The following is a 27,270-nucleotide window of genomic DNA, read 5'->3' on the forward strand; positions in this document are numbered from 1 at the left end:
TGCTTATTCTATCAAATAACAAATACTTTGTCTTGATTTGCTTATTTTTTTTTAACAGATTGACTCACACAGAGGTCCAGCAAAGAACATTGGGAATTACTGAAAAGATTTAGTATAGATAATTTTTTGACATGTAGACACTGAGTATATGCATTGGTTTTTTCCATAACCCAGCCATAACATCATCTTGACTATGCTTTCATGCCTGAATATTGTGATTAGTATCAAGTATAAAAATGTCTTTGTAATAGTAGTGAAGTACATGTAGTGGCTAAGACCCCAGGTTTTAGAGAGAGACAGTCCTGGGTTCAAATCACACATTTCTGTTCCTTATTGCCAATGCACCTCAGGGAATGATTTAACCTCACTGGGCATGTGATTCCCTCAATGGTAATATAGGGACAGTAAAACCCACCTTATAGGTAAAATGATTATGAAGATTAAAGTAAACAATACATTCAAAATACCTCGGACAAAACACAGTGCTTGGAATGTGGGGTGTAACTGTCATCCGTGATGGGAGCAAGAGCAGTGCTTGTGTCCATGGCACCCATTGTGTGAGGTGGTCATATGCCATGATTCCTAGCCTGGTGCCATAGCATAAAGGGAAGTCAGGACTGCTGGGCTGCAGAAGTGCCGAGAGTGGTTCAGGCTGACTCCTGTTTTAAGATTCTTTTAAGGAAAAAGAGATATTAAAAAATTTTTCTTAACCTTCACACCAAAGGAATTCTCTCTCCAAAAAGAAGTATAAGATAAGTTAAAAATTGTTTTAGAAACGGTATTTTGAAAGGATGCTTTTCCTATGTCTGGACATACTACTTGGGACTCTAAATAAGGTTATGTAACAGTGTATTTTTTTTTGATTTCCTTATGGACAACCAGCTCTCGATAATTACCTATGCACTAAGCAGGCTTATTCCTGTAATACACTAGCTTTATGCTGGTGTATGTGTTTCCATAAACCATTTTTTCCTCCCTCTCACTGTAGTATTTATAGAAATGAATATGTTACTGCTGAAGATTTAAATTAGTAACTGTAGAAAGGAGAATTATAATGGTATAAAAGGCTTGATCTGTCACCATCTCTATGTTCTTTTTTTTTATTTTTTATTTTTTATTTTTTTTTATTTTTAATAATTATTTTTTATTGAAGGGTAGTTGATGCACAGTATTACATTACATTAGTTTCAAGTGTACAACACAGTGGTAGAACATTTATATACATAATTCTAGGTTCCAGCTATCACCCTACCAAGCTGTTACAATATCTTGACTATATTCCTTATGCTATACATTACATCCCGGTTACTTATTTATTTTACCATTGGAAGTCTGTCCTTTTTTTTTTTTTTTTTTTTTTGTGAGGGCATCTCTCATATTTATTGATCAAATGGTTGTTAACAACAATAAAATTCTGTATAGGGGAGTCAATGCTCAATGCACAATCATTAATCCACCCCAAGCCTAATTTTCGTCAGTCTCCAATCTTCTGAGGCATAACAAACAAGTTCTTACATGTAGAACAAATTCTTACATAATGAATAAGTTACATAGTGAACAGTACAAGGGCAGTCATCACAGAAACTTTCGGTTTTGCTCATGCATTATGAACTATAAACAGTCAGTTCAAATATGAATACTCATTTGGTTTTTATACTTGATATATATGTGGATACCACATTTCTCTCTTTATTATTATTATTTTTAATAAAATGCTGAAGTGGTAGGTAGATACAAGATAAAGGTAGAAAACATAGTTTAGTGTTGTAAGAGAGCAAATATAGATGATCAGGTGTGTGCCTGTAGACTATGTGTTAGTCCAAGCTAGACCAGGGCAATAAAACATCCATGTATGCAGAAGATTTCTCTCAGAACAGGGGGGGTGAGGTTCTAAGCCTCACCTCTGTTGATCCCCAATTTCTCACCTGATGGCCCCCCTGCGACTGTGCCTGTCTTAGGTTGTTCCTCCCTTGAGGAATCTTACCCGTCTCTGGCTAACCAGTCATCTTCCGGGGCCATACAGGGAAATGTAGAGTTGGTAAGTGAGAGAGAAGCCTTATTGTTTGAAAAGGTTAGCTTTTTACTTCTTTGCATATTTATGCCCTGTGGCTTCTATGCCCAGTATTTGTCTTGAGGTATCTTTACCACTTGGAGGAGTTATGATACTCGGTAAATTTGATATGAGGCACGAATTCTATTTAAGGGTTGTAATTAGGAAGGAAGAAGAAAAGCTATAGAAGTAGCAGGCGGAAGAAAACATGGGAAGATTGATTATTTCTTTGACATATCTTCTTGTAGAGTAACTTCAGCGTATATAGGTTTTAAGCTACTACTTAAATTGCGCACACACATTAACATAATAGGAGTATAGTTACATAACCGAAGCATATCTGTAGTTACCAGCCATCTCCAGTGAAACCAAGAAAACCATTAAGGCACCTTAGGCATTTGTGAAAACTTATCTATGATATGGTGGATATTGCCCAACTGAACTTGAACAATCTGAGAGAAATCAGACAAATTAAAACAACCCATTCTTGGGGACTGTTCACATGCCATATGTTCTTTTAATAGTAAATAGTCTGTAGTTGTAAGAGTTTGGAGCGCTACAATTTGCACTTCTCCAAATTCTTGGTTGAGTTCCAACAGTATAGATCCAGTCAAATTTGTTGTTTTACTGTATGTACAGGCCAGCTTAGATATCTCCTTCCTCATTCCCATGGCAAGTCCAGGAACTGGTGGGATGAGTGCATCTACAGCTGTAGCAGTGCGTGGATCTTTGTTGGGGTTTTTTGATGATCATCTTCTGGCATGAGTCTTCCAGAGAGTGCAGATGTTGGAAGTTCTTTTTCATATCGTATCTTAGTTCATTTTCGGGGTAGCCCAGTTAGGCTTTGATCCTATGTATAAACACAAACAGACCCTTTGCCTACACTTTTATATGCCCTTTATACCCTTGTGTAGAACTCGTTGGAGGTTACCACACAGGAACTACCCTTTTTTGTTTTTTGCTTTGTTTCTGGTATCACTAATCTACACTTACATGAACAATATTATGTTTACTAGGCTCTCCCCTATACCAGGTCTCCCCTATAAACCCCTTTACAGTCACTGTCCATCAGCATAGCAAAATGTTGTAGAATCACTACTTGCCTTCTCTGTGTTGTACAGCCCTCCCTTTTCTCCTACCCCCCCATGTATGTTAATCTTAATACCCCCCTACTTCTCCCCCCCTTATCCCTCCCTACCCACCCATCCTCTCCAGTCCCTTTCCCTTTGGTACCTGTTAGTCCATTGTTGAGTTCTGTGATTCTGGTGCTGTTTTGTTCCTTCAGTTTTTCCTTTGTTCTTATATTCCACAGATAAGTGAAATCATTTGGTATTTCTCTTTCTCGGCTTGGCTTGTTTCACTGAGCATAATACCCTCCAGCTCCATCCATGTTGCTGCAAATGATTGGATTTGCCCTTTTCTTATGGCTGAGTAGTATTCCATTGTGTATATGTACCACATCTTCTTTATCCATTCATCTATTGATGGACATTTAGGTTGCTTCCAATTCTTGGCTATTGTAAATAATGCTGCAATAAACATAGGGGTGCATCTGTCTTTCTCAAACTTGATTGCTGCGTTCTTAGGGTAAATTCCTAGGAGTGGAATTCCTGGGTCAAATGGTAAGTCTGTTTTGAGCATTTTGATATACCTCCATACTGCTTTCCACAATGGTTGAACTAACTTACATTCCCACCAGCAGTGTAGGAGGGTTCCCCTTTCTCCACAGCCTCGCCAACATTTGTTGTTGTTTGTCTTTTGGATGGCAGCCATCCTTACTGGTGTGAGGTGATACCTCATTGTAGTTTTAATTTGCATTTCTCTGATAATTAGCGATGTGGAGCATCTTTTCATGTGTCTGTTGGCCATCTGTATTTCTTTTTTGGAGAACTGTCTGTTCAGTTCCTCTGCCCATTTTTTAATTGGGTTATTTGTTTTTTGTTTGTTGAGGCGTGTGAGCTCCTTATATATTCTGGACGTCAAGCCTTTATCGGATGTGTCATTTTCAAATATATTCTCCCATACTGTAGGGATCCTTCTTGTTCTATTGATGGTGTCTTTTGCTGTACAGAAGCTTTTCAGCTTAATATAGTCCCACTTACTCATTTTTGCTGTTGTTTTCCTTGCCCGGGGAGATATGTTCAAGAAGAGGTCACTCATGTTTATGTCTAAGAGGTTTTCGCCTATGTTTTCTTCCAAGAGTTTAATGGTTTCATGGCTTACATTCAGGTCTTTGATCCATTTTGAGTTTACTTTTGTATATGGGGTTAGACAATGGTCCAGTTTCATTCTCCTACATGTAGCTGTCCAGTTTTGCCAGCACCACCTGTTGAAGAGACTGTCATTTCGCCATTGTATGTCCATGGCTCCTTTATCAAATATTAATTGACCATATATGTCTGGGTTAATGTCTGGATTCTCTAGTCTGTTCCATTGGTCTGTGGCTCTGCTCTTGTGCCAGTACCAAATTGTCTTGATTACTATGGCTTTATAGTAGAGCTTGAAGTTGGGGAGTGAGATCCCCCCTACTTTATTCTTCTTTCTCAGGATTGCTTTGGCTATTCGGGGTCTTTGGTGTTTCCATATGAATTTTTGAATTATTTGTTCCAGTTCATTGAAGAATGTTGCTGGTAGTTTCATAGGGATTGCATCAAATCTGTATATTGCTTTGGGCAGGATGGCCATTTTAACGATATTAATTCTTCCTAGCCACGAGCATGGGATGAGTTTCCATCTGTTAGTGTCCCCTTTAATTTCTCTTAAGAGTGACTTGTAGTTTTCAGAGTATAAGTCTTTCACTTCTTTGGTTAGGTTTATTCCTAGGTATTTTATTTTTTTGGATGCAATTGTGAATGGAGTTGTTTTCCTGATTTCTCTTTCTGCTGGTTCGTTGTGAGTATATAGGAAAGCCACAGATTTCTGTGTGTTGATTTTGTATCCTGCAACTTTGCTGTATTCCGATATCAGTTCTAGTAGTTTTGGGGTGGAGTCTTTAGGGTTTTTTATGTACAGTATCATGTCATCTGCAAATAGTGACAGTTTAACTTCTTCTTTACCAATCTGGATTCCTTGTATTTCTTTATTTTGTCTGATTGCCGTGGCTAGGACCTCCAGTACTATGTTAAATAACAGTGGAGAGAGTGGGCATCCCTGTCTAGTTCCCGATCTCAGAGGAAATGCTTTCAGCTTCTCGCTGTTCAATATAATGTTGGCTGTGGGTTTATCATAGATGGCCTTTATTATGTTGAGGTACTTGCCCTCTATTCCCATTTTGCTGAGAGTTTTTAACATGAATGGATGTTGAACTTTGTCAAATGCTTTTTCAGCATCTATGGAGATGATCATGTGGTTTTTGTCTTTCTTTTTGTTGATGTGGTGGATGATGTTGATGGACTTTCGAATGTTGTACCATCCTTGCATCCCTGGGATGAATCCCACTTGGTCATGGTGTATGATCCTTTTGATGTATTTTTGAATTCGGTTTGCTAATATTTTGTTGAGTATTTTTGCATCTACGTTCATCAGGGATATTGGTCTGTAGTTTTCTTTTTTGGTGGTGTCTTTGCCTGGTTTTGGTATTAGGGTGATGTTAGCTTCATAGAATGAGTTTGGGAGTATCCCCTCCTCCTCTATTTTTTGGAAAACTTTAAGGAGAATGGGCATTATGTCTTCCCTTTATGTCTGATAAAATTCCGAGGTAAATCCATCTGGCCCGGGGGTTTTGTTCTTTGGTAGTTTTTGGATTACCGCTTCAATTTCATTGCTGGTAATTGGTCTGTTTAGATTTTCTGTTTCTTCCTGGGTCAATCTTGGAAGGTTATATTTTTCTAGGAAGTTGTCCATTTCTCCTAGGTTTCCCAGCTTGTTAGCATATAGGTTTTCATAGTATTCTCCAATAATTCTTTGCATTTCCTTGGGGTCCGTCGTGATTTTTCCTTTCTCGTTTCTGATACTGTTGATTTGTGTTGATTCTCTTTTCTTCTTAATAAGTCTGGCTAGAGGCTTATCTATTTTGTTTATTTTCTCGAAGAACCAGCTCTTTTTTTCATTGATTTTTGCTATTGTTTTATTCTTCTCAATTTTATTTATTTCTTCTCTGATCTTTATTATGTCCCTCCTTCTGCTGACCTTAGGCCTCATCTGTTCTTCTTTTTCCAATTTCGATAATTGTGACATTAGACCATTCATTTGGGATTGCTCTTCCTTTTTTAAATATGCTTGGATTGCTATATACTTTCCTCTTAAGACTGCTTTTGCTGTGTCCCACAGAAGTTGGGGCTTAGTGTTGTTGTTGTCATTTGTTTCCATATATTGCTGGATCTCCATTTTGATTTGGTCATTGATCCATTGATTATTTAGGAGCGTGTTGTTAAGCCTCCATGTGTTTGTGAGCCTCTTTGCTTTCTTTGTACAGTTTATTTCTAGTTTTATGCCTTTGTGGTCTGAAAAGTTGGTTGGTAGGATTTCAATCTTTTGGAATTTTCTGAGGCTCTTTTTGTGGCCTAGTATGTGGTCTATTCTGGAGAATGTTCCATGTGCACTTGAGAAGAATGTATATCCCGCTGCTTTTGGATGTAGAGTTCTATAGATGTCTATTAGGTCCATCTGCTCTACTGTGTTGTTCAGTGCTTCCGTGTCCTTACTTATTTTCTGCCCAGTGGATCTATCCTTTGGGGTGAGTGGTGTGTTGAAGTCTCCTAGAATGAATGCATTGCAGTCTATATCCCCCTTTAGTTCTGTTAGTATTTGTTTCACATATGCTGGTGCTCCTGTGTTGGGTGCATATATATTTAGAATGGTTATATCCTCTTGTTTGACTGAGCCCTTTATCATTATGTAGTGTCCTTCTTTATCTCTTGTTACTTTCTTTGTTTTGAAGTCTATTTTGTCTGATATTAGTACTGCAACCCCTGCTTTCTTCTCACTGTTGTTTGCTTGAAATATGTTTTTCCATCCCTTGACTTTTAGTCTGTACATGTCTTTGGGTTTGAGGTGAGTTTCTTGTAAGCAGCATATAGATGGGTCTTGCTTTTTTATCCATTCTGTTACTCTGTGTCTTTTGATTGGTGCATTCAACCCATTAACATTTAGGGTGACTATTGAAAGATATGTACTTATTGCCATTGCAGGCTTTAAATTCGTGGTTACCAAAGGTTCAAGGTTAGCCTCTTTAGTATCTTACTGCCTAACTTAGCTCGCTTATTGAGCTGTTATATACACTATCTGGAGATTCTTTTCTTCTCTCCCTTCTTGTTCCTCCTCCTCGATTCTTCATATGTTGGGTGTTTTGTTCTGTGCTCTTTCTAGGAGTGCTCCCATCTAGAGCAGTCCCTGTAAGATGTTCTGTAGAGGTGGTTTGTGGAAAGCAAATTCCCTCAGGTTTTGTTTGTCTGGGAATTGTTTAATCCCACCGTCATATTTGAATGATAGTCGTGCTGGATACAGTATCCTTGGTTCAAGGCCCTTCTGTTTCATTGTATTAAATATATCATGCCATTCTCTTCTGGCCTGTAGGGTTTCTGTTGAGAAATCTGACGTTAGCCTGATGGGTTTCCCTTTATAGGTGACCTTTTTCTCTCTAGCTGCCTTTAACACTCTTTCCTTGTCCTTGATCTTTGCCATTTTAATTATTATGTGTCTTGGTGTTGCCCTTCTTGGATCCTTTCTGTTGGGGGTTCTGTGTATTTCCGTGGTCTGTTTGATTACTTCCTCCCCCAGTGTGGGGAAGTTTTCAGCAATTATTTCTTCTAAGATACTTTCCATCTCTTTTCCTCTCTCTTCTTCTTCTGGGACCCCTATAATACGGATATTGTTCCTTTTGGATTGGTCACACAGTTCTCTTAATATTGTTTCATTCCTGGAGATCCTTTTGTCTCTCTCTATGTCAGCTTCTATGCGTTCCTGTTCTCTGATTTCAATTCCATCAATGGCCTCTTGCATTCTATCCATTCTGCTTATAAACCCTTCCAGAGTTTGTTTCATTTCTGCGATCTCCTTTCTGGCATCTGTGATCTCTTTCCGGACTTCATCCCATTTCTCTTGCGTATTTCTCTGCATCTCTGTCAGCATGTTTATGATTCTTATTTTGAATTCTTTTTCAGGGAGACTGGTTAGGTCTGTCTCCTTCTCTGGTGTTGTCTCTGTGATCTTTGTCTGCCTGTAGCTTTGCCTTTTCATGGTGATAGGAATAGTCTGCAGAACTGGGACGAGTGACGGCTGGAAGGACTTCCTTTCTTGTTGGTTTGTGGCCCTCCTCTCCTGGGAGAACAGCGGCCTCTAGTGGCTTGTGCTGCGCAGCTGCGTGCAGACAGGGTTCCTGCTTCCTGCCCGGCTGCTATGGAGTTAATCTCCGCTGTTGCTGTGGGCGTGGCCTGGCTCGGGCAGCTGCTCCAAAATGGTGGAGTCGCGTTGGAGCAGGAGCGGCTGGGAGGCTATTTATCTCCGTAAGGGGCCTCCCTGCTCCCTGCAGTCCAGGGTTTAGGGTGCCCAGAGATCCCGGATTCCCTACCTCTGGATTAAGTGACCCGCCCTGCCCCTTTAAGACTTCCAAAAAGCACCCGCCAAAACAAAACAACGCCCACCAAAAAAAAAGAAAAAAAAAGTTTTTCAATTAAAAAAAAAAAAAAGTTTTTAATTAAAAAAAAAAGGTGGTCATTCGTTTTTCTTTATTCTCCGGTGCCAGCCTCAGGCCTCTGCTCCCCGGTCAGCCTTTCTGCCCTGTTTCCCTAGTATTGGGGTCCCTATCCCTTTAAGACTTCCAAAAAGCGCTCGCCAAAACAAAACAGCAAAAAAGCAAAAAAAAATGGTCGCGCGCTTTTCTTATGTCCTCTGTGGCCCAGCCTCCAGTGCCTGCTCACTGTTCTTGCTGCCCTGTTTTCCTAGTATCGAGCGCCCTGCACTCTGGCCTGGATGGCTGGGGCTGGGTGCTCGGCAGTCCTGGGCTCCGTCTCCCTCCCGCTCTGCCTGCTCTTCTCCCGCCGGGAGCTGGGGGGAGGGGCGCTCGGCTCCCGCGGGGCCGGGGCTTGTATCTTACCCCCTTCGCGAGACGCTGGGTTCTCTCAGGTGCGGATGTGGTCTGGATATTGTCCTGTGTCCTCTGGTCTTTATTCTGGGAAGGGTTGTCTTTGTTATATTTTCCTAGATATATGTTGTTTTGGGAGGAGATTTCCGCTGCTCTACTCACGCCGCCATCTTCTGCCCCTCTCTATGTTCTTAGTCATCTTTTTCTCTTTATCTATTTCTTTTAAATCTTAAGAAAGATTATTTTCAGGGACCATTTACTATCTTAGTCTTAGAAATTAAGAAAAAAAGAATAAACTCCTTTTTATGCATAATTTCTGAATGACAACAAAGCATAGGAATCAAATGATATAAATTGTATTTGCTTTTCCTAAGGAAAAGTTTATTGAGAAATATACTTCTTTTTTTCCTCACCTACAATTGTTTCGATTGTTCAGTGAATTAAACTTTTAATACAAGCTTCAGATTTTCCTAACAATCCATTTCTCATTTTATGAAATCCTGGAGTCTGAAGATAGCCTGATACATGAAACGCCCTTAGAAAGTATTTATAAATGTCAAAAGCAAAAATGTAAATGATGTCATTTGTCAGGTGAATTTTGGACACTAACATATTCTGTTCCTTTTTTGACACAGGTATATTTTCCTAGCTGAATAAAATATAACTGTAAAAATTATAACTGGATTAAGAAAAGGTTAATAGATTGAACCCTTGAAATTTAATCAAAAGCTCCCCATGCTGGTGAACATAAAACTGTTTTGCTGGCTTCCTTCTTAGTGTTTTTTTTTTTTTAATAGTACGAAGTCTTTATTCTACACTGGGCCCTCTGCTAAGCACTTTACATACATTTCCTCAAGCAGTGATCACAACAAATCTATGAGATACATAGTCATTGCCCCTTCTTACAATTTTACATCAAATGTCATACGTACACAAAAGGAAGGAAAAATATCATAATGAACCTCCATGTAGCTCCAGCAGTTAACAGTGTTTTGTCGGTTCTGTTCCATCAACACCCATGCCCCAAATTGGTTTTGCTCTTGTGTTTTAAAGTACAAACATGTTGTTTCACCTGTAGGTACTTCAGTGTATTTTAAAAACTTTTTGAACATTAATAACCACAGTACCTCTATTCCTCTGAATAATAATGACTTAATGTTAGTTATTATCACTCCAATTTGCCCTTATTTCCCTGTCTTATTACAGGTACTTTGAATCAGGGGCTAAAGATCAACTTATTGCATTTGGTTCACATGTCTGTTAGACTCCTTTTTTTTTGAGCATTAAAGTTATTTAATTAATATATGTAACAAAAAATCTGAAGGTAAGATTTTTTCACTGATGGAAATTTTTTTTGAGCATTAAAGGTATTTAATTAATATATGTAACAAAAAATCTGAAGGTAAGATTTTTTCACTGATGGAAATAATGATTTTGACCTACTGCATAAGATAGTTGTGAGGTAGGACATATATAATGTTCAAGAGTTTACTTTGTCCATAGTAAACATTCAAGAAGTGCCACCTATTACTATTATTTTAAATAAGTACAGTCATTTAAATTTCAGGGGACTTAATTCACACTCAGAGTTTCAGACTTAACATTATATAATGCTATGTATGATGGCCTAACAAGCAGGCAGGGTAAAAATAATCTTAAACTTTTTAACAGATCATTTTATATTTTTTAGATGTACCCTTTTTTGCTTATAATCTAATTCTGTTGCTTTGAAATTAAGCATGTTTTCACATAGTGTAACCTCAGTCTTGAGCAGTAGTTATGTTTAAATTATTATAAAGTACTTTTGTATCACAACATAAATACGTTGTCCTCATAGGATTGAAATTCAGTCATAGAGAAAATGAAGGACTTATAATTGTACATTATCTTCACTTTAACCAGTAGCTTAATGTACATATCATTTTATTAAAAAGGTTATTCATTGAAAATCATGAGGTATTTATTGTATAGATACCTTTAAATGGGTTTTAAATATAGGTTTTGTTTTTTCTTATACTAGAAATGTTCATTAGTTTATCTTAATTTGAATTACTGCTTATTTTAACATGTTGCCTGTAACATTACCCTTCGAAGTTGAATTATTCTTTTCACGGGGCATGAAGAAAAATTCAGCAGTCAATTGACCGAAAACAGGTCAGGTCAGGTTTCTAAATGCTTGTCACTTGTGGTAATTTAGACAACTACTTTTTTTTCCTCAGGTGTTTTATTGTGTATTAAAGCAAGTACTGATGGTTAACTTAATTTACACTGTTACTTGCTGAGTGTATTGTTAGCAATGTGGCTAGTGTTCTTAAACTGTTCAATGGCTTACTTAAAGGGTTGCAGTGATGTGAGACGAAGACGGACCTGCCATAAAAGGCATGGAATTGGGTTCTGATAATGACTGAGCTTCTGTACTTTTCTACTTTGTTGTATATAATAATTGCTGGAATGTTAAGATAACTTGTGCTTTTTAAAATACTTAACTGTTTGTTTGTACAGGAAATGTTTTCCTAAAGCACGGTTCAGAACTGTGAATTATTCCTAGAGATTGTGTTGCAAGTTGCTAATATCTGCTATATGGAAACCTAGGACTACCTTTCAAAATAAATATTGGTATTGTTGTAATTTGAAATCAGGCATTAAAGTACTGTGAAAACACCAGTAGTTGACAAAATAATGAAAGGCAACTCTGTCCTTTCTGTGCTCACACTCTTCATGTGAAGGCAGGCTTGGGTGTTGAGGGTACCGTCTCCACAGAAGATCATTGCCTTTCACTGCTGCCTCTCAGCACCGGCCTATCATTCGTTCAGGGTCAGTGGGTTCTCCAACTGCGTTTTGTATATGGAAGATGCTTCTGATGATTCTTTCTGCAAAGTTGCAATCTTCCGGCTGGGGAGCCGCAACCCAGGGACAGGCGGCGCGGGAGCGGCCGGAATGCGAGCCCGCTCCACAAGCCCAGCCATGTGTCCGCATCGCCGCTGAGTTTGAAACATCCAGAGAAAACGCAGGACGCCGGAGTTCACGCAGCCGGCCGTGCCTGGGCGGAGCGAGGATGCTCAGAACGCCGCGTCGGGGGCGGGGCGCCGGGGGCGGTGCGAACCTCGGGGCCGCGAGGCCCGCCGATCCTCGGGGGCGGTGTCCGCATTCCCATGGCCTGCCGCGCAGCCGCGCAGGGAGGCTTCACCATGTCGCGGGCAGCTGCGGGGACTGCCGCGGGAGGCGCGAGCCCCACGGCGACTCCGCCTCCCCGGGCCCGCTGCTCAGGCCAGCCGACGGGCCCGGCGAGCTCACCGCGAGCCAGCCGCCCTCCGGCCAGGTTAGTGGCAGAACCCTTCCGTGGTCCTGGGGGCGCGCCAGACACACCCCCGGGGCGCGCCGGCCCCGCCAGGATGCCGGCCTCCCCTGGTGCCAGGACCGGCTGCCAGGGCCTCGGCCCGCTCCAGGAGCCGGGCCCCCAGGCGGCAGGTCGCCGGCCTGACAGCGCCCCCTCCCCGGGCTCTTTAGGCCCCGCGCGGCTGCCCGGCTGGCGCCCCCTGGCGGCCTCCAGGTGTCAGCCCCCACCCCCACCCCCCGCGCTCTGTCCCCGCGGCCGCCGCCACCGCCGCAGGCGCACGGGTTGGGGCGGCGGCCGCCCGCCCTCCCCACAGGCAGGGACGTCGGGCCTTTCTTAGGCTCTTAATCTATGATACTACTACTAAGCTTTTTCTTACACTTTTGAAAAAACAGTCATTTTGTTCTATAGAGTTTACTACGTTCTGGATTTTGTTTTCATCGTCATGGTGTCATTTTAACATGTACTCTATCCCTATTTTCCCCGTAAATGGGCAGTTGGCTCCTGAGGCTTGATTAGTTTCAAGTTCTGTGATTTGGGCAGAGTATTGCGTAGGCGGTGCTGTGCACTTCTGCTGGCATTACATTGGGAGCACGTGCTGTGTGCCTTTTGCGATGTTAATGTTGATCCCTGGGCTCAGGTGTCAGTCTAATCCTTCCACTTACTGTTCCTATGAGCTTTTCAGCTGCTGATTTCAGTGGCCATTAATCACCTTTGTCTGTGTCCATTGTGGCAAAGCGGTGATGTTCTAATTCTGTCCTTCCGTCTGCATTTGTTAGTTGAAGGTCTGTGTAATTCTAGATAGAAAGAACATGCCGTACCTATAGGAATGGTAGGATAATAAGCAGGCACTGATGCCATAGCTAACTCCAAAGGTGACCGGTGAGGTTCTTGCTGTGTTATCTTTATGAACTGATGATATATATATTTTTATTCATAATTTGAAAAATTCACTTTGTTATCATTAATGTACAATTACATGAAGAACATTATGTTTACTAGGCTCCCCCCTTCACCAAGTCCCTCCCACAAACCCCATTACAGTCACTGTCCATCAGCGTAATAAGATGCTATAGAATCACTACTTGTCTTCTCTGTGTTGCGCAGCCCTCCCTGTGCACTCCTCCAACATTATACATGCTAATAGTAAGGCCCCCTTTCTTTTTCCCCATTCTTATCCATCCCTTCCTACCCATCCTCCCCTTCTTAGTGTTTTATGGTGTAAAAATGCACTTAGTACAACTGCTGTTCCTACTGACTTCATTTGAAATCTCAGCCAAAATTCTCTCCTCAGGATTAATATTTAAAATGGGAATTACTGAAAATGTTTAGTATGGATATTTTTTTGACATGTAGACACTGAGTATGTGCATTGGTTTTTTCCATAACCCTGCCATAACATCATCTTGACTATGCTTTCATCCTGAATATTGTGATCAGTATCAAGTATAAAAATGTCTTTGTAATAGCAGTGAAGTACATATAGTGGCTAAGACCCCAGGTTTTAGAGAGAGACAGTCCTGGGTTCAAATCACACATTTCTGCTCCTTATTGCCAGTGCACCTCAGGAAATGATTTAACCTCAGTGGGCCTGTGGTTCCCTCAATGGTAGTATGGGGACAGTGAAACCCACCTTACTAGGTAAAATGATTATGAAGATTAAAGTAAACAACACATTCAAAATGCCTCAGACAGAGCACGGTGCTTGGACTGTGGGGTGTAACTGTCATCCGTGATGGGGGCAAGAGCAGTGCTCGTGTCCATGGCACCCATTGTGTGAGGTCATCATATGCCATGATTCCGAGCCTGGCTCCACAGCATAAAGGGCAGTCAGGACTGCTGGCTCTGGCTGCAGAAGTGCCCAGAGTGGTTCAGGCTGAATCCTGCTTTAAGGTTCTTTTAAGGAAAAAGGAACACTACAAAATTTTTCTGAACCTTCACTCCAAAGGAATTCTCTCTCAAAAAAGAAGTGTAAGGTAATTTAAAAATTGTTTTAGAAAGGTTATTTTGAAAGGTTGCTTTTCCTATGTCTGGACATAATACTTCGGACTCTAAATAAGGTCACTTAACACTGTATTTGTTTTGATTTCCTTATGGAGGACAACCAACTCTTGATTATTACCTATGCACTAAGCAGGCTTATTCCTGTAGTACACTAGCATTATGCTGGTGTATGTGTTTCTGCGAGGAGACTTATGGCAGGAAATCTGAAATATCACAAAAGTAGGCAAAATAATGTACATCATGTACCTATCATCAGCTTTAGAAATTAGCATATGAACAATAGTGTTTTACATATATTCCCATCTACTACTCCTCTTCCATAATTTGTTGAAGCAAATCTCAGACATCGTACTTCATCTGTAAATGTGTCTAAAAGATAAGAATTCTTGTTTCCTACAAAAGTATCACAATGCCATTATCATACTTTAAAATGATAATTTCTTGATATCATCAAATATCAGACATTGTTCAAAATTTTCATTGTTTAAATTCTTTACTCTCAGAATTTCCTGAACAGTTTGTCTATTTGAATCAAAATCTAGGTAAGATCCAAACACTGGGCATGTTTGATACATCCTTTAAGGCCCCTTTAATCTTCTCACAGTGTTTTCAATTCTTGAAACTTATTTATTGAATAAACTGGATAATTTGTAGAGTTTCCTACAGATGACGGGTGAGTTTTTGACCATTTGTGTAAATAGGAATTTTCCTATGTAATGTCAACTCTGTACTATAAGTAAATGTATTCTTTCATCTTTTTTATGAATTGATTTGCATTGTCTTTACTTGAAAGACAATGAAAGCTAAACCTTTAGTAAAGATGGATAACTCTGAAGCATGGATGTTGATTTGAAACATTATTTTCTCTAGGATGATCCTTGCTGACATGGTAACTTGCCTCAGCAAGGAGTTGAGAAAAGGAAAAACAGAGAAAAACACATGTGACTTGTCCAAACTACCAACTTTTAGTTCTGTTAAGACACCAAAACTAGAACACTCTAAGGATCTGACTCTTTGCTGGTATTATTTCTGTGTTCCTGTCCTGTATGTTCATAGCATCCCCTTGTATTTCTTTAGAAACCTTCCACCATACTAAAGGTGACTTTTTGACCGTTTGCTTAAATAGGAATTTTCCTTTGTAATGTCAACTCTGTACCATAAGTAAATGTATTCTTTCATGTGTTTTTATGAATTAATTTGCATTGTCTTTACTTGGAAGAGAATGAAAGCTAAACTTTTACTAAGCATAGATAACTCTAAAGCATGGATATTGATTTCAAACATTATTTTCTCTAGTACGAACCTTAATGAAATGGAAACTCATCTAAGCAAAGAGCAGAGAAAAGGAACAACGGAGGAAAACGATTCGGGTTACGTGTCAGAACAACCCAGTTGTACCTCTATTAAGAAACCGAAACAAGAGGAGTCTCTGTACCTGACTAATTGCCGGTAGTATTTCTGTTCCCCTTTCCTGTATATTCATAAAATCCCATTGTATTTGTTTAGAAACCTTCCACCATACTAAAGGTGACTTTTTGACCATTTGTGTAAATAGGAATTTTCTTATGTAATGTCAACTCTGTACTATAAGTAAATGTATTCTATTGTCTTTTTATGAATTAAATTTGCATTGTGTTTACTTGAAAGAGAATAAAAGCTAAACTTTTACTAAAGATAGATAACTCTAAAGCATTGATATTGATTTCAAACATTATTTTCTCTAGTATGATCCTTACTGAAATAGAAAATCATGCGGACGCATGGCCTTTTCATCTTCCTGTAAATTTGAACTTTGTTCCTGGTTATACCAAAGTTATTAAGAAGCCTATGGATTTTTCCACAATTAGAAATTAATTAGTGGACAGTAAGTACATCATTTCTGTTAAGTGTTTATTGAATGTTTGTTAAGTGCTCACTACTCTTATAGAGAGCCAAGAATACATTAATTACAAGCCCTGCCTTTAGAGACAGGATATATATGTGTGTGGTTAAGGTAGTATGATACGGAAGACAAGTCAATTAAAATTATATCAGTGATTAGAAATAGTGTAATAAAGCTGTTTTGACATTGGAAGACCACCAAACCTAGCCTGGGAGTTAAGGAAAAGTATCAGGGAAGCCTCCCACAGTGACTAAGTGACATGGAAGCTGTAGCTTGTATTGTGCATCGTTGGTATATCAATACCATTTCATGTGCATTTCACAAAAATTGATTTCATAATATTTTCAGATTATTATGAGATGGATCATTGGAAATTTTAAATAATGAAAGCTTTAAAATGAATCATAGATTACAATAAAGGCATTTGTTAAAAGTAGAAGAAAACTATTATTTGCCCCTGTCTCTGCCCCCTATGTCTTTGTGATCCTATCCAAAGGGTAAAGTGGCTTCCTGGTCGCAGTTAAGGATTTTTGTTAAAACCACTTCAGACTCCTGCCAGGGAGTGACCACTGTCAGTGGGCTTTAGTTGGTTCTGGATACTGGACTCCTGTGGAACCACAGGAAGGAATGAGGCTGTTTGTTTACAGAACAAACCCACATAAAGCATTTCACGTGAGAATGGCCAGGAGCCGTGGAGCTGCATGGGCCCTCTACTCCATTCTCCCCGCTCCCTTTATTCCTATATACTGATTTTGATTAATGCAGCTTGTGCCCATAACTGCAGGCAAATTCTCCAGTAATTCTGGAGAAAAAAGGAACTTTACATGAAAAATAACCATAAAATATATATTTTTATTACATCCTTACTGTGTTTTTTAAAAGCATTATTTAACAGTGTATTATTTGATCCCTCCTGGATATTCCTTGGGAGAAAATGACCGTGTTTTATAATTTATATTCAATTTAGAAGTGTTGAGTAGAACTTAACTCATTGATGACCAACATTCTTCTCATATGTATCAAAGGATTTAAGAAATTGTACAAATGACTGATTTATTTGTTTGTAGGCTGAAATGCCAGTCTTTCAAAAGATTCTATTTACCTTTTAAAAAATTAAAATTCAGAAAACATTTAAGACTGTTAAAATATTGGTTCTATTGTGAACCAAACAGCAGAAGCTGGTGTTTAGGTAGGAACTAGTTCTTTTGCTTTTTTTATCAAAATACTCAGATAGATGTTTAGGTGGGTAGCACATGGCCAGGACAGACTTACACAGGAAGACTTTACCAGTGTTTAAATCAACTCTTGACTTTATCTTCTGCGATTCTCCAGTCCCTGGGTGGAGGATGAACTTCAGCCTCAAAATCCCCAAAACACACAGGTTCAAACATTAAAACAGAGCTTAGACATTACCAAAAATTGGAGCTCCCTTTTGAGAATGAGTCCTGCTGAATGGAGGAGGAACATAGCAGAGGGAGGCAGGCGGAGGGGAGCAGTTCTGTATGATTCCGTTCATGACGCCAGCTGTGTCGGAGGCAAAATTCAGTGGATTCAAGCTCCTCTAACTTCAAGTTGTTCGATTAAGCCCAAACTAATGAGCTGGAAACAAAACTCACAACAATATTTCAAATATTTAAATCAGAAATTTATAGAACAGAGAGGAGGAGGTGCCTAGTTTAATGAGTCTGGGTTCCGTCCGCTGCCCTGTCCTGTGAAGAAGGGACGGCAGAGATGTGAGCACCGCACTCACCGCACCTAGAATCTCACTGAGAATTCTTTCCTGGATTCCAGTCTTCCTGACATTAATCATTAACCTTTTCTTGTAGTAAGGAAGAGTCTAAAGAGAGAAATATTTCTCAAAGTAACATTAAAATATTTTTTAAAAACTCTTCTCATATGTTGTATGATTATATTTTTATGAAATACCCAGAATAGGTAAATCCATAGATTTGTGGATCCATATTACCATTACCAATAGGTAATCCATATTAGGATACAAGAAAAACAGATTAGTTGTTTCCAGGGACTGGGATAGGGAGGAATGGAGAGTAACTGTTTAATGGGTTGGGTATGAGGTTTCACTTTAGGGTAACGATAATGTTTTGAAACTAAATAGAGGTGGTGGTAGTAGAATGTGTGGAATATACTAACTGCCACTGAATTATCTACCTTAAAAGGGCCAATTTTATGTTATGTGAATGTCACCTGAATAAAAATAATTCCCAGAAGAATAGGAAAATGGGTGAGGTTACATAAGTACTGACTTAATTCTCTTATTATTGCATATATCATAATGAGAGAGTGAAAAAGACTATATGCAAGGTATTTGATGAAAGAAATAGTTCCACTTTTACCAGGTCTCAGAGCTCCAGTGTGTACTTCATAGGTATTTCTAAAAGGTAAATTAGTGTTCAGCTTATCATACGTCATATATTAGAAGTAATTTAAAGTTGGATATCCAAAAGCCCTCCTTCAAAATGTATTGATTTGGCTTGAGTTGGCTTGAAACAAGGCAGTCCTTTTTTTACCAAAAAGCTTTGGCAGGTGCATTCACCATTCTGTCTTCTCTGTGCTCTTACAGAGAAAGAGAATCAGGTTTATCACACCAAAAAAGCACAGACGCCACAGTGCTTCCAATGGAAGGGCAGATCCTCGTAGTGTTTCTCTGTGAAGGGATAACACATGCTGTTTTGTTGTTGGGATCATCATAATCCATTGCTTGAGAAAAGAGCACGGTTGGAAAGAAGAGAAAGAGGAAATGGAGAAGATTTAACACAGAGTGGCCTGTCCTGGGATGTAGGTGAAGGCTCCAGGGCAGTTGTAATGTGTATCGTGCATAGGAGGCATTGACATTATTTCTAATGGAACCAAGTTGTTTTGAATGTGGGTCATAGGGTACTACAAGTGCTACAATTGGTCAGAAAAGTTAAACTAGTCAAGTGGGATGAGTCCTGGGATGAAATTGTGATTCCAGTCAAACAGGAAATTGGATGGGGGGAGAAATGCTAGTTAGTTGAAATATATCTTGATCTTCTGAGAAATCTGTTTTTTCCATTTAACCTGTCTATATTCTTTATAGTCCAGAACACATGGAAGTTTTAAAATGTTCCATTTGTAAGAGGATATAAGGTGTTTTATTTCTGCTTAAATGCAATTATCTTTTTTTTTCTCTTACCTTTTCAGTTTTACTTTTTATTTTACCTTTTATTATCATTTCATTTGTTTACAAAACAAAGCCACCCTACAGAAGAACCTCTAAATCATGTGTTTTCTTTCAGGTATCCAAACCTGGAAGCCTTTGATGTCAATGTCAGGCTTGTTTTTGACAACTGTGAAGCATTTAATCAAGATGATTCTGATCAGGCAGAGCTGGCCACAGTATTAGGAAGTATTTTGAGAAAAAGTGGACAGATACTCTCAAAGTGAGCCGAAGCTACAATAATCTCTTTTCTCCTTTTCAATAAGGATGAATAAGACCAGCAATGTCAACTGTATTTTACATAAATGTGCAAGGCACACGCATAATGACTTTCTTTCTTAGTAAAAGTATCACACACAAAAACAATATCAGAAGAATGAAACCATTTTTAAAGGCTTCACTCCTGCAACAACCAAGGCCTTTGGTTATTGGTTTGTGTGATTAATCAGCTAATTTAGGTAGAACAGGGAAGCACACCCAAAGAATTTTCAAAGGTAAGGGTGTTATAGAGTAACAGCAATTAAAATACATCAAATCACACTTAATATTCAACACCAGAGCTCTAATGTGGGAGATGGTTCTCCTTTCCCTCTCAATAAATATCTACTTTTCCTTTCTTTATTTTGTAGTTTATTTTTTAGTGAATATATTTAATTTTATGAATTATTCATGATTAAACCACATTCAGAATCTTTGTTTTCTGTGAAAAGGAGGAACTAGAAGATTGCTTTAAATCTTGAAAATATGAGGAATGTTTTAGGAGGAATGTCTCTCAGCAGGACAGACCCCTCATGGCCAGGCATTTCCTCCTAGTGCTGAGTGGCCCTGGACCTGCCCTGGTGGTGGCCACACAGTGGGTGGGCGTGGATTCTCAGAGCAGAAGCCCACCGACCCAGGGCACCAGGAGCCAGGCTGGCTGTTTCCCGCCCCCCTCCCAGTCTGCTCCCTGGGATGTCCATGGGGCAACTAGCCCTGTCACTGTGCCCCCCATGCCTGCTGAGCCCCCCAGACCAGACAGGTCTTTCGGGTTGCCAGTGGGTTGAGGTCTCCACACCTCTCTGGGGCCTTGTCTCACTGTGTCTGCAGGAGTTCTGGGATTGGCCGAGGTCAACCACTCCTGCCCGACCACCACCTGCTTCTCTGCCCCCTCCACTTAGGCCCATCATCTCCCACATTCACCCCACCCAGTCCCCTTTCCCTCCCCTCTGCCTTCCCCCCTTCCCTCCATCCTCCATTCCCCCTGTGCTCATGGGGAGTCCTGCCCATGGGCCTCTGTTCTCATTGGGGACCCTCTGCTCATGGGACCCTGTGCTCACGGGCCTTGTTTTCATGGGGGGCTCATGTGCCTCAGCAGCTTGTTTGGGGAGTGTGGCTTTGTCTTTTGGTCAGGTTTTAATCCCCCTGGTTGCCTGACCTGGGGTTGGGGAGGCATGTGTCCCACTCCAGTCCCCATCTGCAGCCACACATTCCTGCGTTGTCCCTCTGTCCCAGGTCTGAGGCCTTGATTTGGGGAGCAGCTCTGTTGTGGTGAACAGTGGGAAGAGCTCTGGGCCCTTGGTACACCTCTGTGCGAGTTGGGACCATTGCAGGCTCATCAGAGCCTGGTGGGGGCCCGCTGGTGTGCAGAGCCGTGGGGTCACCCATGTCAAGCAGCTGGTTCATTTTGGGGTTTTTAGCATCTCTTCCAGGTCGGGTCCCCTCCAACTCAGCCAAGCCCCTCTCCTGCATTTGCCTTGATTTGGGACTGGATCACACATGACAGTGGGCTCCTGGCAAAGACACTCTCTCCGGGTACACCTTCTATGTGTCCTGCTCTCCCCACTCCAGGTGCTGGTGTTTAGCAAAATCCACAGCCCTTTCCTCTGAAAGCCTTAGAGCTTATGCCCCAGACAGTAAAACCACATTACAGTAAGGTTTGTTTCCACGTTTACTAGGAAGAAAAAGTACAGTGTGAACTTGGCCATAAAGAAAGAGTATTTTTAATTGTAGTAAAAAGCATAGAACACAAAATGTACCCTCCCAGCAGTATTTAAGCACATTTTAGGACCATTGACTGTATCCCACTGTTGGGGAACATATCTCCAGAACATTGTCATCTAGTAGAGCCGAACTCTGTCCCTCTGGAATGGCTCCCCACTCCCCTCCCCAGACCCTGGCAACCAGCCCTTGCTTTTGTTTCTGTGATTTTGATGATGGCAGGTATCCCCTATGAATGGAATCATACAGGACTTGTCCCTCTGTGTCCGGCTTGTTACACTCAGCATCATGTCCTCATGTTGTGACATGTGACGGGATTTCTTTCTTTAAGGCTGAACAGTGTTCCACTGTGTGGTTGGACCGTGTTTCCTTTGCCCATTTGCCAGCGGACACTTGTGTTGCTTCCACTGCTTGGCCACCACTGTGAATAATGCTGCAGTGAACAGGGCTGTGCAGATGTCTCTGAGATCCCGCTTCCAGTTCTTTTGGACATGTACCCAGAAGTCTCATTGCTGGGTGATGATGGTAATTGTACGTTCAGTGTTTTGAGGAATTGCTGTACTGTCTTCCACAGCAGCTGCACCATTTTACATTCCTGCCAGCAGTGCACACGGCCTCCAGTTTCTCCACCTACACTTGTCTTTTGGCTTTTGATAGTGGTTATCCTACTGGGTGGAAGACGGCATCTCACTGTGGTTTTGGTTTGCTTTACTGTCGTGATGACAGGTGTTAGCACCCTTTCATACATCTGTTGGCCAACTGTGCTTCTCATTGGAGAAATGTTTCTGGTCCTTTGTCCACATTACAGGTAGGCTGCCTGGGCTCCCCGTGTCTCCTGCGGGTCTCCTTCCCACTGAGTGGCTTGTTTCCACTGTGCAGAGCTTCTCAGTTCGCTGTGACCTCCTTCGTCTAGTGTTGCTGTTGTTACTTGTGCTTAAATGTCCCTTTTATCACCTGAGATAAAGGCAGGTGTGACTTCACCAGTTTCATCACATTCATCCCGAAGGAATCGACACCATTAGTCAGCTAAGAATGCCTTATCAAGCATGAAAATACAATGTTTGCTGAGAATTTTTGTTGATGTTTATTTTGACATAATGATAGCCTTTTAGAAGGGCAACAATAGGTTACCAACAGATCTTATGCATCGTCCATTCACAGTCCCCAAATCTCAGCATTTAATGTTATCTTTTTGCTGCATCAGAGCACAGAGGAGGGCATGCTGTTTCCCCGGCTATGTTTTCATGTCTGCAACAACACATTACATAAACTAGATGGCTTATAACAGCAGGGATTTATCTTCTTTCAGTTCTGGAGACCACACGTCCAAACTCCAGGTGTGGGCAGGGCCATGCTCCCTCCTTAGGCTCCAGGGGAGGCTCCTTCTGGCTTCTAGCTCCTGGGGTGCTCCAGGTGGCCCTGTGAGTGTGGCCACATCCCTCTCATCTCTGCCTCTGTGTCCACATGGCTTCTCTCTGGGTCTCTCCTCTTCTGACTCCTATAAGGGTACCAGTCACTAGATTACTGGCCACCCTCATCCAGGATGACCTCATCTCAGATTTTGCAGTTAATCCCATCTGCAAACACCCTTTTCCCAAATAAGGTCCCATTCACATGTCCTGGGGGAATATCTTTCTTGGGCCCAGAAAATGATGCTTTATTTTAGGAGATGACCAGGGCCCTATATTGACTGGCACTGCCAGCAACTGTGTGGGATGGGGTGGGGGCAGAATGAGGACCCTGGCAGCACCTTTGATGGGTGGGATCAAGGCTGGGCTCAGTCAGAAAGTGACTTTCTACCTTGAGGCTCATGAAAGCACTTAGGCCACCCTTTCTCTCAGCAAAAGGGACCTAGCGCTGAGTCCAGAGTAGTTACCTCAGAAAGCATCTTATGGAATCTTGCCACTAATAGCATATGGCATCAATAATTACAGGTATAGAAGAATCAGTCGCTGGACAAAATGACAGCACTGTCACTTTAGGTTCAGCAAGGCTGAAGCAGGAGTGTTTGAAGCTGGAAAGCTTGGAAAATTGAGAAAGATGGTTGTCAAGGAAAGGGAGCAGGCCTGTTAAGGTTGTCAAGGAAACTTCTCAGGGCAGAAGGCAGGAATTGGGGAGCTGGACTCCCTGTGGTCCCCCTAAAGGTGCCACTGCTTTTAAGCAACATTATCTGAATGGTGATCTGAGAGTCATCTTTTCAGTGTGGGCTCTGGTTTCAGAACTGCAGGTTAAATCAAGCCTTATTTTCTGTTACAGTTGGAGACAGGCTTGCAAAGCACCTTTCTTTTTAGGGCCAAAGGCTGCTACTGCAACAGAGTGTGCCAGCACATGAGGGGCTGAGAGGTCAAGAACCACTCCCTTCACACGAGCGCCTGGGGCAGGTGGGTCTCAGAGTCCCACTGCATCCATCTTGTTTTTCCTTCTTCCTCCAGGCTGGAGGGTTCCAGCCAGCAGGGGTTATAGGGCTGCGAGAGGTCCTCATCAAGCCCACCCACTTCCTCATTGGAAACCTAGAGACATGGTGCCCACCCTGCTGGTGGGGATGGGCTGGGAAGTGCAGTGTAGACACCAGCAGAAAAATGGAAACAGGCTCTGGCCAGCAGCTGCAAGGCTCCCCCACAATGGGATCACCTGGATGCACATGCAGTCTTGGGGCCTGTGAGCTACACACTACTATGGACTCCAATGTTCACTGCTCTGGAAATCCAGTTTTCCAGGACACTGGCAAAACAAGAGTCATGAATTTTTGGGTCCATGCAGATCCAAGCAGACACTGGATGCCAGATGGCACAGGCTTCAGGAGTTAGCAGGGGATGTTCCATATGCTGAGCAGCAGTTCAGTGAGCACCCCTTTATGTCTCTATTTTTCCTTATGCTCTGCTGCCTGCAAGGCAGCTGTCATTCCCTGATACTCAGGTTTTAATGAATTCCTTCCTCACCTCATACTCTGACTTCCCTGCATCTGCAAACCAAATTTCTCCCCAACAGGAGTGGCAGAGATAGCTTGCATTAGCATCCAGGAGTTGGTGTAACAAAGTACCACAAACATAGGAAATCAGTGCCTCACTAAAGCGTGAACTGGAGGCATTGGCAGGATGGGGCTTTCTAAGGGCTTGCAGGGAGAAGTGTTGTAGGGGCCGGCCTACGGCCGAGGCTGAGTCCCACTATGGCTGAACACCGCCCTTCCACTCTAGTTGACCAATGCCCTAAGGTGGCGCACGCTTCCTGGGCACCACCCTGCCTGGTTTGGTGGCATTAGCATAAGGAAGTTGCTCCTATAGGCTTGATGACCATAGGCCAGCTTCCTTTATATAAGGCATAAGCAGGAAAGAGAAGCACTCACTCACTCACTCACTCACTCATTCTCTCTCAATCTCTGTCTTCCTCTCTCCCCTCACTCTTCTTCTCATTCGCTCCCCCCGGCTGTTGCTTCTTCTCACTCACCTTCTCCCGGCCTTCCGAGCAACAATAAACAACTGAAGTGAACCAGGTCTGTGTACGTATCGCTGTTGTCACCGCCACAAGGGGCGAACGCGGTATCTGGTGCCGAAACCCGGGAGTTTTTCTCCAACCACCCAGAGGAGAATCTGCCGGACGCGGACGCCATAGAGCTTCTTACCCTGAAGCAGTACCTGTGGACCCCGTTCGGAAGGATTGCTCGGGAAGGCGCCTCAGATGAGAAGGGTGAGTGGACCAACGAGCAAAGCAAATGTAGGAGTAGGAAAGGAGATAGCAAGCGGCTGTGGTGGGGATTTCTGTTTTGTCTGTCCGTCATAGTGTTCTTTGTTATACTGTTTTGTTTTGTCAAAAATGTTATGAAAAGTTAGGGCGCCAGTGAAAGTTTGCGGGATAGCGACGAAGCCAGGAAAGTTCGCGGGAAAGTGACGAAGCCAGGAAAGTTCGCGGGAAAGCGACGAATGCAGGTTAGCGATAAGAGTACCCTTTACCCATAAACTTAGAAGTAGCCTTTTATCCTTTAATCGCTAACATGGGATCTGAAGAGTCTCGAATTAGAGTAGAAGAGCCTTTGAGAGCACTCCTGAGGGCCAACGGAACCTCATTAAAAACAAAAACCGCAAGGGCTTTCCTCCACACGGTGGAGAAGCATGCTCCGTGGTTCCTAGATGCAGGAAGAATCACTACCCCCGTGTGGGAAAAGTTAGGCGAGGATCTGCGCAGCGCAGATCGCAGGGAGCCGCTCCCGGCTGGGACGCTCCCCATATGGGGGCTGGTTAAGAGCTGCCTAAAGGAGAATAAACCTAGTTGTAGAGAAGCCATAAGGGAGGGAGAGGAGATTCTTGAGGAAGTGAAAGAGGAAAGAGCCTCTGCGAGAGCATCTGAAAGTGGATCTACACAGGGGGGGTCCTCTGATGAGGAAGAGGACCAAGAATTATCAGAAGAGTTAGAGGCTAGGGCTGCTCAGAGAGGACATCGGCCCACATTGTGCTCCTCACTGAGCCGACTGAGAATAAGCAGAGAGGAAGGAGAGACTAGCTCAGCCCCTCTCCCCAATAAGAGCAGTAAGGTAGAAGAGATTGTGCCAACAGCCCCAAATTATCCATTTTGCTCTCCAACCTATAGAGCAGAGCCACCCCTTTACCAGAGTTACTCATGTTGTGGTGGCCAGGGGTGCCAAGAACAATTGGGCAAGAATAGATGGAGGGAATGGCTAACCATGGAGGGGAATGCAGCCTTCCCAGTAATAGAAGATCCAAACACCCAGCAAAGATACCATCAAGCCCTAGATTTTAAGCTTGTTAAAAGCCTAAAGGAAGCTGCCATCACCTATGGAGTGCAAGCAGCGTTCACTGTGGCCATAGTGGAGTCATTAGCCACTCAGAATCTAACACCAGATGATTGGGCTAATGTAGCCAGAGCATGCCTTACTGGAGGTCAGTACCTGCTATTCAAAACTGCGTGGGCAGAGCTTTCTCAAGACACTGCCCGGCGCAACGCTGCCGCAGGGAACAATCAGTGGAACCTAGAGATGCTAATGGGCACAGGACCTTACCTAGGACAGCATAATCAGATAAATTACCCGCCTGCTGTGTATATGCAAATAGCTACAGCAGCTGTCAAGGCCTGGAAAGCACTCCAGGGCATTGGTGATTTACAGGGTCAATTATCTAAAGTACTCCAAGGACCAAATGAGCCTTATGCAGACTTCTTGGCAAGGTTGATGCAAACTGCAGGCCGAATATTTGGAGATGTTGACACAGCAATGCCCCTAGTAAAACAGTTGGCCTATGAGCAAGCAAATAAATGGTGTAAAGAGGCTATCAGGCCTTGGAAAAATAAAGATTTAAATGTGTACCTCAAAGTTTGCAGGGACATCAATGACACTGTAGTGCAAGGACAGGTAATGGCTGCAGCCATAACTCAGGGACTGTGGTCACTGGTGACCAATCTTGGACATGCAGTTTTCCAACCACTTCAGCCCAACAAACAGAGCTGTTGGCTGTAGCACAAGCCTTTACGCTTTTCTCACAGAAACCTTTTAACCTTTTAGCAGATAGTCAGTATGTAGTGACTGCTGTGTCCATCTTAGAGAATGTAAGTTATATTAGCCAGTCTTCCCCCGTTGCCAACATTTTTAGAAAGCTACAACAACTAATATGGACTCGATCAGAACCTTTCTTTATTGGACATGTAAGAGCCCTCACTTCCCTCCCAGGACCCATTGCTGAGGGAAACAGACGTGCCGATGCCCTGACCCGTGAGTTTAACATCTTAGCTCTATTTGACCCTGTAGAACAAGCTGCTCAATTTCACAAACAATTCCATGTCAATGCACATACCCTTC

General features: G+C 42.1%; 1 protein-coding gene across 1 annotated transcript in view; it reads left to right on the top strand.

Annotated features, from left to right (window-relative positions):
* LOC118925633 (uncharacterized) overlaps window positions 1–20,107 on the top strand; it is a 21,985-nt gene extending 1,878 nt beyond the window's left edge. The window contains exons 2-5 of the mRNA XM_057493922.1: window positions 11,950–12,390; window positions 15,706–15,858; window positions 16,134–16,273; window positions 19,570–20,107. Coding sequence (XP_057349905.1) covers window positions 11,950–12,390; window positions 15,706–15,858; window positions 16,134–16,263 — 724 coding nt within the window. The 3' untranslated portion in view covers window positions 16,264–16,273; window positions 19,570–20,107. The remainder of the gene's footprint in view (window positions 1–11,949; window positions 12,391–15,705; window positions 15,859–16,133; window positions 16,274–19,569) is intronic.
* Window positions 20,108–27,270: the final 7,163 nt, after the last annotated feature.

Source organism: Manis pentadactyla, chromosome 16 (genome assembly GCF_030020395.1).
Source record: "Manis pentadactyla isolate mManPen7 chromosome 16, mManPen7.hap1, whole genome shotgun sequence".
Taxonomy (NCBI): Eukaryota; Metazoa; Chordata; class Mammalia; order Pholidota; family Manidae; genus Manis; species Manis pentadactyla.